Consider the following 13136-nt stretch of genomic DNA (forward strand, 5'->3'; position numbering starts at 1 on the left):
TCCAAATCTGTGGCCATCTCACAGCTACATCACTGCTTTCCTACCACCTTTGCTATTGTCAAATGGAGAACTAGCCACTGGACTCTGTGTGTATTTGTTTTTAGGACCACCTGCCATGGACCATAAAAACTTTAGGGCAAGTGAAGAGTCAAGAACATAGCCTAGGCGCTTAGGACTGAAAACCTAAGGAGACTGCATTATTCCGTTCCACAAGAAAACAACTACGTTCATACTCAGGCCATCAGTCAGCCCTTAGAGGCTCTGCCTTGTCTGGCATTTGCACAGTGCCAAGTAGAACAGCCCAGTACAGGTCAAGTTGAACATCTACCCACAGTCTCTTTATTAGTAATGGCTGCTATTTATCTGGATACCGTTTCATTTTTGTTCCCAGAAATTTATTCTACCCTCCATTCCCATCCCATGTCAGCCTTGCACTTCAGATAAACATTCTAAATACAGAGACTGCCATTAAATCAACCAGGTACTGAGGATGTTATTTTTAATTAGCTATACCAGCCTACCAAGAAAACTCCCATTGGGAATCCAGTAGAGCTATCCTCTTTCCAAAAAGAATAAAATTAACTAAACCACTTTAATAAAGAACTCAGAGGGCAACATTTGCTCCTCAAGCACTTAAAGAAACCTGCACCTATTCACATAAAGTCAGTAGTGGAAAGAATTTATGTCCAGGACATTAGATGTTCAGGACACATGGAGAAGGGAGAAATTAAAACTCTTGCATCAGACTGTTTTGTTCTAGGATAAATCCCTTAAGAAGCAGTTAATTGTTTATGGAAACATAGACAATTCAAGACAGAGAGAGAAGGACTCTATCTAAACAAGGATGGAGAAACTGAGGAGGAAGAGACAGATTAGCATTAGTGCAGTTGCTAGTGAACCTGTAGGCAAGTAGGCATTTGTGGTACCTCCATTCGATAATAGCAATGGAAAGAATTGCAAGCCATGACACTGGGATCACTCGTAGCTCAGGAGTTTCTTGCTTGCGATTTTGTGACTGAAGGACCAGTTCTTCTAGATCCATTTTAAAGAGTTAAAGACACTTTCATTTGTACTGATAGGACAAGAGGAAAATAACCAAGAGAAGTCTCTTTCCCATCAACTCCTGAATGCCAGTGAGAGCATGAAATTTAGGCATGCCTTTGGGCATATACACATCCCACTTGTTTAAGTGCCAAGAAATTACTATTAATATTGCAGCAGTGGGAAGAGAAAAGACATGCTCTTCCAGCTTCCAGAGAACAGGACAATATGTCACTCAGAACAGAGACAGGTCTCAGCCTGAGCTTATGATGCTGGCAGCCAGAAAACTTGGACACAAATGGCTCAAGCGGAAATAATGAAAGGGGTATGAAGGTACTTTTAAAGCAATGTATATGTACATGCATGAAGGGAACAAGAACAATTAAGGCTGGTACTGCCAGAAGAACAGTAAGAAAATGGGATCTTGGACTCAAAACAGTGTACTATCCCCTGCCATGCATTTGTGCAGGAGCAGAGCCCATGAAGGGAGTTCTCATCCATGCAGCCTTCCCCACCCCTGTGGAAAACACATCCAAGGACACTAGCTAGAGGCTGCAGCTGAGCCACCAGGAGACTCCCCTTGTGTCCTTGGCCTAAGAAGCTCCAAGAAAGTACAAGGGCTGAAATAGTCTTTTTTCTGCCTCACTTCAGTACATGCTGCTCTTGGCCCACTCTCAATCCCACTACCCTTCTCCTTTACAGTGTAACCACTGCTCCAAGCTCTTATCTAAGGAGATGTGGCAGCAGAGGAGAAGCAAGAATGAGAGCAACACAGCTAAAAATAAAAGCCAGGTAATTTTCTAACTCTCTTGTCTAACATCAAAGCCACCAGTTCTCATTGCCTTATTCTTTAATCAAGGTTTGTTGACAAAATTACTCTTCCCAAAGTATGACTCGGACCATATAGCAGGCATCTGGCACCAAGTTACAGTTATACAGGAAAATAACAGTTTCCTTAGCAAGAAGAAAATAGTCTAAAAGAGTCAACTGCTTTATTACAAGGGAAAAGTGTCAGGGAATACAAAAATGCAAGCATTAACAAGTAGCATGCTGGCTGGCACACGACTCCTCCCGTACCCCCTGTCACCCTGCAACAAGTAATCTGTTTCAGCTGCTGGGGTGCTGATTTTTGGCTCGGGAGTAGGTTTTTGGGAGTGGGTTTTGGTTTTTTTTTTTGAAGTTTCAACAAACAGTTTTTAAAAAAATGTTTGGCCAAGACAGTCCACAAGCAGGCACAGGGATAGTATTCAAACTCATGGAAAGTAAGTTGTTGGAATTGTGCTGGCATCAACTCATTCACTTGCATATACCTCTGATTTCTTTCTGCATAGTGAGGTTGTGGTGTACTTAGATGGAAAAAGAATCTGGAGGTGGAAAAGGATTATGTTGAAAATAAATGAACTACCCACATTCCCCCTGTTATTCTGACTGCCTCACCATCCCAGCTTTCAAATAATAAAGTCTTCTGAATGCAGGTAAGCTGTGTTGGGGGCAAGGCAGATGAGGAGTGGAGAATAAGGGTGTAGAAAGTGCTTACCACTGCGTTCCTCGGGTCTAAGGCTCTTCTTTGCAACTTCTGCCAATGCCCCAATGCCAAGACCAACAGCTAATCCTTTAAAATACAAAGAAAAATATCTAAGTCAGAATTAAAAAAAAAAAACTTCTGAGCCACACACAGAGGCATTCTTTGTAGTTAACCTAAAGCCACACAGTCAAACACACAGCAGCAAGCCAGCTTGATTAGAACACCCTGGGTTTTGCAATGAAGTCATCTTCAAGTTCGACAAAAGTTTCCTCCTCTACTTCTTTCTTCAGCCCACCGTGCCAGCCAGGTATCATAGGCTAGGCCAGTCTGGTTTATTTGTGTTCATTTTTCATATCTGTCTTTGTCTTCCACAGACTGATTGACTATGATGTGAACAGAAACACATTTTTCCTCAGTCCTACCTTATCCAAGCAGTGCTGTAACCTGTGATTGCAAGGAGAACTGCTAGGGAGTAGCCCTGCACAGTGACAGTTAGGACCATGAGACCAAACAACAGCACTCCACATGCACTATCTCCCTTGCAAGCAAGGAATTCTAGGGTGTTGTCTCACGGCCACAGATTAAACTACAACTACAAAAGAAGCGTTATTTGCCTCACTAACCTGACAAAAACCAAAGAGACAGATCTAATCATGCAGTAATCCACACTACCTGAAGTCAGGTCACAGTGACTTCATAATTTCAAAATATTTATTTTTCTGTATAATAAGTTGGTCAATCAGACCAAGTGGTGCTCCCTCCCAGTAATGGTCCATCCCACCATGCCTTACCCTCATTGCTTGCATTACTGCACATGCATGCTTAGCCTCCTTTTTTAGTCTCAAGTAAAGAGGTCTGGCCACAAACAAGTCAAATCTCATCTTGCACAGTGAATTTTTACTCTCTTCCATCAGCTAACTAACTTCACTCTCATCTCTACGGATAAAAATTCAAACTTGCACAGTACATCTGCTTCAGTAACAGCTCCATGCACATGGTCAAAGAATAAGACTGTATGAGATGAACCACAGAGCACAGGAAGCATCGGTGACATTACAAGGCCTTCACAAAGATTGCTTCCAAGGCAACTCTACTCTCATGCCATTTAACTGTCAGAATAACCATTTTCCATTGCATGTGAACGTTTAAGAGCATATAACAATACAGAAATCTACATTCAGAAAAAATGTAGCTTTCATAGAACACCACGATTTTAACAATGTAATACCTACACTAAAAAAAATGAAATAATTTTGGGACATTTCTGGTAAGTTTTCCATATTTTCTTCAAGTTCTCCTAGAGAGGAATAGTACTGAAATGCCAAATATAAGCGTAAGGAAGTCTGCTGTTACTAGGTAACTTGTGCAGACCCTCCAATAGTGTCTTCAATAGCACACCAAAGCCACACATGACCACTGACCAAGTCATTTGCAACAGAAATAGAGACTTTATTAGCTGAAAAAAATGAGAAAACTATCCCTAGATGCCACAGGAAAGAAGCAAACAAAGATTCTTTTCAAACACAGCATAAACAGTATGTCATCTCCGATCAGATCCTATACCTGAGACTAACTTGGAGCAGAAAGTATCAAGTCGGTCAGGAAGCCAGTGAAGATAGATACCTTGCCAACAAAAGGTGATTTTCTAGACTGAACACCACCCAGGGAACACTTTTGTTGGCCTTGAACCCACTTTTATCCCCTTCGAAAGAAACACTCCCCACCAGAACTCAGCTTGGTCATTATCAGAGCTAGGTCTGGCAGTACTGCTTCCAAATTAAATACATTGCATCTCCTTCTAAAGGCTGCACATTCGCTACTGAGATTTACTGCCTCTACTTAAAATAAAACATATCTGCAGTTTCTAATCTCTCTTCATCATTAAGACACAAGCCACTTCAAAGGCAAACAAAACACTAGGAACCACATTCTTCCTTGTCTTCTGATATAAAGCTGAAGTTCTAGCAAGCTTCAAAGCAGTTTGTGGTTTGCATCAGTGTAAGCAAGATCAGACTCCAAACAATTTTGTGTCACACCTCCTCTCTCATGGCTGTACACAGCTGAGCATCCAAACTAAACCATATTGTAGACGACACTAGAAAAGTTTGTTACAGTAGGCTTTCTTAGAATTTGCTCACTGCTCCACTGTGTCCGGATTGCTAGAAAATGAACTCGGATCATTAGTCAATGACTATTTCAAATAAACTAAAGACAGGCATAAACAACTTTACTGTTATAAAGTTGCTAAGGTTTAAAGATCTGAAGTTTAAACAAAGGCTTCAAGCATCTTTAAACCAGAATCAGAGTGCAGCTCAGGGCATTACATGAAAATGCAATGCACAATTCCTACTTCAAGTCTTCAGTAACTACCTGGGAACATCTCAGGGCACATGTAACCTTGCTCTATATACGTTAACTGGAGGGTAGATAATATTCTTGACACTGTGCAGGCTGAAGCGCATCTTGAGTGCTTGCTGCTTCCTAGCAGTCAAGCCTGCAAAAAAACCCGGTCAGCAGCATATGTAACCTTCTATTGCTAAGAAACAGGCAACTGATTCAACAAAACACATGGGAGACTAAATGGGCTGTTACCGCTCTGCCTAGCCGGCTAAGCACACGGGTGGGTAAGACTCTACCCTGGAGCAGCCTACACCCTGGTTTCAGTCATGTCAAACACCAGAAGTGCCACACAGAACACGCTGCAAGCTGCAGGCATCAATTCCCACTAGCTTTCTAAGCAGCTCACCAGAAGAAAGCTACACTTGTCACTCACATGGCAATCTGAAATCTGTAGTTGTCAGTCCTGTATATACTGCAATAGGATTAAACAATAAGATACCTCAAGAAGCTTTTTTTTATTTCTGCAAAATTGCTACAAGCCCATTAAGATTTAGACTTCGCTGCAAACTTCCTGAATTTTCTTTATTGCATAAGGATCTTATTACATCATTCAAATAATAAACTTACAAGCCAGAAACGTTATTAATGGAGACAAACTGCTTAGAGAAGTTAAATGATTCAAGGAAGAGAGAACGGAAATAAGGAAACAATCAAGAAGTGTGTAGGTGAAACTGATGACCCATCAGGCTACAAAACAAGCATGAAACAAAAAAAAAATGCAGAAAAATCTGTTACCAATAACAATCCTGAGAAGAAAAAAATAAAATAAAGCCAACAAATAAAAATAAAAACTATATTTAGTTCTATAAATACAGATAAAGTCTGCCACTCCAGCAGCCGAAAGAACCATACAAAAGTACATATAATGGACAAAAGTTCAGTAGAGGATCTTGTGTAGATTACAAGAGAAACATTATCTCAGTATTACATGCAAGCACTGGAGAAAGTGATCTTCAGTCTTTCCAGCAATACGTTCTTTGCCATCAGAAGAGGTGAGAAGCCAGGCAAACTCTGCAGTCCAAGTGTTGCTGCCTTCTTTTACTAGTTTGTAACCAGAGTGTTCTGGCATCACAGCTGAGATCAATATTCCCTATAACATCCAGGGACAATAAAAAACATGCAAAGACAGGAGGAAGAAGGATTCAAGTGTGAATGGGATCATGCCATAGCATGCAATAGCACGGCAATTCAGCCATCTGAACCCCAGGAATAATCACACGAAATCCATTTTTGACCTACTCAACATCATTCCATCTTCTCCAAGTCTAAAATGATGTACTTCACCTTGTTAGTTTTTATCCCACCAAGAAAATTCAGAGTCAAATGCTAGTTTGACTGGTGTGGAGGTAGTAGGGGAAGAATCCACTTCAACCATTACATTTCCCACAATAATTTTGTAGGGTCTTCAAATGAAAATGGCACCTCAAAGCACATACACAACAAATCGTGCATAAAAAGCTTACTTGCTCTAAGGTACAAACCCTCACAGATATGGAGCAGCCTTCTGCCCATAATTATTTTCAAGGCAAAGTGAAGAGACAGCTAGTAGAGCAGGAAATAATCTCACCACCACCACCCCTAATATCCCCCATTTAATTCTGATCATTTGAATGTACTAGGAAGCAAGGACATAGTTGAATCACAACTATTCCACAGGTTAACTGTGATATACCATGCACAAAGGCTCCTTCTAGCTGTTAACCATCATCCCTCAGCAGCAGCAAGTGCTCCCCAAAATCAATAAGGTAATTAGAGACTCATTAAATCATCCTACTCCTTGTTTCTGGCTTCTGTTGAAAAGGCAAGACAAGATAAAATGCATAGTCAGAGAGAACACAGGGAACTTCAAACTCACCTATTACTGAGCTTTGAAACACTTGGTTTAAGCTTATCTTGACTTTTCTAAAAATACAAATTAAAATCGGGCTTACTCTTCAGAAAGCAAAAACCAGTTCCCATCTCAGTTGGAAACTACCTCCTATGCTCTCACAAGACTCCCCTAATCAGTCTCACTCCTCAGCTTGGAGATATTTAAAAAAAAAGTAAAAATGTTCACACATTACTTCTTTCATCCTTCCCAAGTCTAAGACACAGAAGAGGTTGACAGCAAGGACAGTAACTATCTAGGAGAGGCCCACAACTATGCCTTCCACTGCTCACAGTCTAAGAAAACACTCAACCATAAGCCATAGCTCACTAACAATGTCAGAGCAATCAAAAAAAGGTTAAAAATGAATGGTTCACCACAGCTCTGGCCATCAGCTAATGTTTCCTGGTTTAAGCATTTTAAATGCTTCATAAAAGACACAATCTGAAAAGAACATTGCTCATCAGACACAAGCCAGTCAGGAAAAGACATACTGGAATTAGCTGATGGGGTTTCACAATTGCACTGGCTCTCCTAAGGCCATGGGCAGGTCAGGAAAAGCACTCTAAACTGGGTGCAAACAACAAGCAGGATCTGCTTCTTGCTATAAATGAAGTCCCTCTTTCTAGCAGTTCTAGAGGCTGTCTGAAGACTTGTAACCATTCTGGATCAAGACCTGACTGTTAAGTGTTCCTCACAGGAAGTCCTTCCCATGTGGGGCTGCCCACACTACTTCAGACTTACTACACTCAGAAACCCTCTTCAAGCATTACCCAGCCTATACAAACATTACCAAGTGATTTCCTAAACTAGAAAAAAAACCCAACTACAGACCACATCTGTTGTTTGTTAGCCAGTATACTGACAGTACTATTTCCTCCATGTGGTTGCAAGGAAAAATTCACAGGGAAAAATAAGCAATGAATGAAACTAGAGATTTCAGAGGCCACAGAATCTGAATACCACTTTTGCAACACAGTGTTCTGCCAAAAGCAGTCTGAAAGCAAGAGCTCTGCCTGTCCACCAACTTCCATCATATAAGGCAACTGGAGGAGAAGAGCAAGACCGAAACACAGATGATGCACACCAATATGTTTATTAAGCAGCGTCCCCAGTCAATCTCTTCTTCTCCCTTTGTGGTTTTGGTTTGGTGGTTTGTTTTTTAACTGGAGGTTAGAAGGCAGGTAGGTAGTGCTATTTCCCCTTGAAGCATGAGTCAGCCTTTCCTCATGCAACAGCCCTGGATGTCAAAACTTGGAGTGTACAGCGACAGCACTGGAACTCAAAGTTCACTGAAAATTTGGTCATCTGTCACTTCACATTCACCAGCTGTCAGCAAGCAGCCACAGATAAATTTGGAATATGACAGCTAAAAATGCTGTGACACTTTCCATAAAAAGCAAGACTCAATTAGAACAGAGACTTGTATGCTACTAGGGCTTAAATAAAAGCAGTCAAGTGACTTTTAAATTGATGCCTTGTTACTGCAAAAAAAAGCAGATCTTGGATCCTACTTTACTTTAAATAATACTAAACACACAGAGAAGCCAATGAACTACAAAGTTAAAGCAGTCTGACCAGCATTAAAGTTTTATGTTATCATTGTGTTAACTCACTCACTGTTTATTCCTGCATCTAACGCTTTCTAGTGTTCATATTACTCTGACAAACACACAGAGGAAGAATAATTGTGTTTTTATATAACAGTTGATCTCAGTTACATTTGACAGGCTATTTTTTCTTTCTTCTGAGATCTGTAAGACAAGGACATCTACTTTGTAATGTGATTCTCTATCAAATTTTATGGAAGAAATCACAAGAAACATGAGGGCCATATAGGTTTCAGCTAGCTTGATCTTACAAGCTCAGTCTTTACATCCTTCCTGGGAGAAAATGGTTCTATCATAAGCAATGACTAAGTACATCAAACCTTGACTATTACCATCTCCCCACTTCCAAATCAATAATAAAGTATATGTCTTATATTTAACCACTGTTCAGATTACCAGCAAGGATAAGTTTGGGGAAAAAAAATATTGAAAATAACAGCTGCTCCAGCTGTCTACGTGTATGCACAGCATACTATAATGACTAGAAGGAGAGTTTCCTCAAAACAGTGAAATGACATATGGAGGACCAGGATATTCACAGAATCAAAGAATCACAGAATCACAAGGTTGGAAAGGACCCATTGGATCATCGAGTCCAACCATTCCTAACACTCCCTAAACCATGTCCCTAAGCACTTCATCCACCCGTTCCTTAAACACCTCCAGGGAAGGCGACTCGACCACCTCCCTGGGCAGCCTGTTCCAGTACCCAATGACTCTTACTGTGAAGAATTTTTTTCTGATATCCAACCTGAACCTCCCCTGACGGAGCTTCAGGCCATTCCCTCTTGTCCTGTCCCCTGTCACTGGGGAGAAGAGGCCAGCTCCCTCCTCTCCACAACCTCCTTTTAGGTAGTTGTAGAGAGTAATAAGGTCTCCCCTCAGCCTCCTCTTCTCCAGGCTAAACAACCCCAGCTCTCTCAGCCGCTCCTTGTAAGACTTGTTCTCCAGCCCCTTCACCAGCTTTGTTGCTCTTCTCTGGACACGCTCCAGAGCCTCAACATCCTTCTTGTGGTGAGGGGCCCAGAACTGAACACAGTATTCAAGGTGCGGTCTCACCAGTGCTGAGTACAGAGGGAGAATCACCTCCCTGGACCTGCTGGTGACCCCATTTCTGATACAAGCCAAGATGCCGTTGGCCTTCTTGGCCACCTGGGCACACTGCTGGCTCATGTTCAGACGGCTGTCAACCAGCATCCCCAGGTCCTTCTCTTCCGTGCAGCTCTCCAGCCATTCTTCCCCCAGTCTGTAGCGCTGCATAGGGTTGTTGTGCCCCAAGTGCAGGACCCGGCATTTGGCCTTGTTAAACCTCATCCCATTGGTCTCGGCCCAGCAGTCCAGCCTGTTAAGATCCCTTTGCAGAGCTTCCCTACACTCCAGCAGATCGACACTTCCTCCCAGCTTAGTGTCGTCTGCAAACTTGCTGAGGGTGCACTCGATGCCTTCATCCACGTCATTGATAAAGACATTGAACAGAGCTGGACCCAGTACTGAGCCCTGAGGAACTCCACTTGTGACTGGCCTCCAGCTGGAGTTAACTCCATTGACCACCACTCTCTGGGCCCGGCCATCCAACCAGTTTTCAACCCAGGAGAGTGTGCGCCTGTCCAGGCCAGAGGCTGACAGTTTCTGAAGCAGAATGCTGTGAGAAACTGTGTCAAAGGCTTTACTGAAGTCCAACAAGACTACATCCACAGCCTTTCCCCCATCCAGTAGTCGAGTGATTTTGTCATAGAAGGCAATCAGGTTAGTTTGGCAAGATCTGCCTTTTGTAAACCCATGTTGACTGGGCCTGATCACCCGGTTCTCTTGCATGTGCTTCATGCTAGCACTCAAGATTACCTGTTCCATGAACATACAGACTTCATATTCATACAGACTGGAGCACAACACGCACTTCACTCTTCCTCTCATTAAAACAGTATGCCCAGTATGCGTTACCATAAAGACGTGTCGTTCTACTATGCATTCCCTACTCATCTGCCCTACACTCTTAAGAGTGACTTTTTCTTTTTTTTCATTTCAGAACAGGTATGCAAAAACTAAGCTCCACTACTAAGCCTGTCATCTTAAGCCAAATGAAATCCCATGCCAACTCTGTAGTTCTTGTTTACAGGTAGCTTGATGAATGCATCTGAAAGGCCTGTTTATATGGGAAGCTTTTTTCTTTGCATACCATCACAGTAGCAGTTAGATAGAGTAACAGAAGACAGCATTCAGTGTGTAACTTCATTCTAACTAAAGGCCAAGATCCACAATTGTAATGAAACATCCCAAATCAAGCTGTGAGCTAGCCAGCCATTTGTGAGAAAGCACTTCCCAATTAACAAGCTTAACCATTAAATAGAACAAACTAATGTTTCAGCAGGAGTACTGTCATAGCCAGCCATTAATCAGTATCTGCAAGCATAGTGACTTCACAAACATAGCTGTGCAAACTGACCTCCAAAGTTGGCGAGCCGTCCAATTCTTGTGACGGGAACCTTCCTCTCCCGGGCTCGCTCACTGAGCTGAAGCGGAAAGAGAAGGGGGAAAAAAAAAAAAATCCACAAATTAACTGGGCACATCATCAAATACCTGCAAATTCAGAATGCAACTTGGAAAACACTTGGAACAACTCAGTGCTACAGAAAGCTTTTCTGTAACGCTGAACCTTAAATGTGTTCAGAGATTTTCAAATGGACACACTGCAGAACAGACACACCATGAACTAAAACATACACTAAGCAGAGGAGTGGACAAGAGGGTGAGAAAGCTATAAGAACTGAGTGTTTAGAAATCCCATTTTCACTTTCACCTCATTAGCCCTTAAATTTTGAACTTGGATAAACAGCAGCTAAACTCCCTTCCACAGGTGGAATTAAAACTCATGGAAGGTTAGCAGTTCACAGTACTGTCGTTAATCCCACACACACATAACAGCTGGAGCAGCAGAGGCATAAAGTTTCATCAAAGCAGTACCCCAAGTGAGTGAACCCACAGTAGCATCTGATACTGGGTTTGAGGAAGGAGGTAGAAGGTGAGAGCAGATGGAAAGTATCATCATTGTGAATTCTGCTGTGGGCTTTCTGCAGTGTCTTACAAAACAGCAGGAAGCCCTAAAGCAACAGTTGTGAGCTGTGCTACTCTCCAATCAACTAATGCTCAGGACAACATTTCCTCCACCGCTAGAAGGAGTGCAATACACAGCGTAGGAAGACACAGCCTTCACTGAGAGTTGCTTAGACTTAACTTATTCTTCACAGCCACAGCAAAACAACTAGAGAATGTGAACAGGGCCCTTCAAAGAAAAGGCAGACCCTTAGGTCAGTCTTCAAACCTTTGTATCCCACCACTGTCCCCACCTATTCAAAACTTCATCCCAAAAACTGGAGTGAAAGAGACTCTCCATCACTGTAACATACATCAATAAGTACACAGGACTATGAAGACGCAGTCAATCAAAGGAGAACTCCTGTTAACATACAACTGAAGTCTACCCGTAGGTATGCTTCTTAAACACTCTCTCATATCAGAATATCTGATATACAAAGGGGGCCAGGAGGAGAGCCTGAAAAGCTATTGACAGAATATCACAGAGACAGAGTTAAGGAGCACTGATGCTTCATTCTTTTGCCTCCACAAAAGGGAATAGCGGAAGAGGAAGAAACGAAAGAAACAGGAGAAGGTGAGTAAGGAAAATCCAGTATAGAAACCACAGTACTGAGAAACATTATTTTTTAAAAAAAAAAAAACACAAAAAACCCAACATACCATCTGTTTGTAGGGTTTCTGCTCTGAACCTGGTTTTGCCTGCCTAGCTTTATCAATATCTTCAGCTGTTAATCCACTAACAGAGGAATGGTCTTGATGAAAAGCCCTATTTTGTCCAAAGGCAGCAGCAAAAGGATTTCCAGAGTCCCTAAAGCCTCCAAATAACCTTGCATCCATTTTGGGAGGAAAAGGCTTCACATCCATGCCAGAATCTCCAATCCCACCAACACTTCCAAAATGTCCATTTGTAGTGTAAGAATGGGCAGGGCCTTCATCACGGTGTTCATGAGGTTTGCCAGGGGCAATGGAGAAGTCCATTGGAGCATCCGATGGCTCCTGGGCTGAGAGGTCATAGTCTTTCCCAAAGTCCTCACCAAGATCATTTAAGTTCTCCTGCTGTTTGCCTAGTTCCTGCAAACAATAACAGAAATACTTTAAGACAAGAATTTAAAACGTGTTCCTTACCCACCCATGATCCTCAGAGATGGGCATACAGCAATAATTTGTGGAAACTCTGGCACTGCAGGCATTCACAGTAACAGATATGAAAAAAGAAGACACTGACAATGACATCTGGAATCACTGGCAGTCTTTCAACCTCACTAATGGGACAAATTCATTAATAACTTCACAAACACTCGTAATCAGAGACATCTTGTTCTGCATACACTGCCAGAAAGGGTTACTAAATGCTGAGCTCACTAGAAGAAATACATGGTTCAGAAACAACAGGTGATGGGAGCTACAATATCAAGCAAGACGTACTTAGTAGGGATAACAGAAATCTAAACTTTGTAATATTCACTTCTTATCCCTACCCTGCTCCCTCCTCATATGCTTGGGGAGGAAAGAGGGGAAGGGCTGCGGAATCAGCCAGGAGGAGAATATAACCTCCTAGCTACTTCCTACTTGATATATTCTAGTTACCTACCTCAGCAGT

General features: G+C 42.1%; 1 protein-coding gene across 12 annotated transcripts in view; it reads right to left on the reverse strand.

Moving 5' to 3' along the window:
* The window catches only part of COQ8A (coenzyme Q8A), a 56650-nt gene that overhangs the window by 16846 nt on the left and 26668 nt on the right, over positions 1-13136 (reverse strand). For all 12 annotated transcript variants that reach the window (XM_054061350.1, XM_054061352.1, XM_054061349.1 and 9 more), the window contains 3 exons: positions 12197-12607; positions 10887-10953; positions 2579-2653 (listed from right to left, as the gene is read on the reverse strand). In XM_054061350.1, coding sequence (XP_053917325.1) covers positions 2579-2653; positions 10887-10953; positions 12197-12607 — 553 coding nt within the window. The remainder of the gene's footprint in view (positions 1-2578; positions 2654-10886; positions 10954-12196; positions 12608-13136) is intronic.

Source organism: Cuculus canorus, chromosome 3 (assembly GCF_017976375.1).
Source record: "Cuculus canorus isolate bCucCan1 chromosome 3, bCucCan1.pri, whole genome shotgun sequence".
Taxonomy (NCBI): domain Eukaryota; kingdom Metazoa; phylum Chordata; class Aves; order Cuculiformes; family Cuculidae; genus Cuculus; species Cuculus canorus.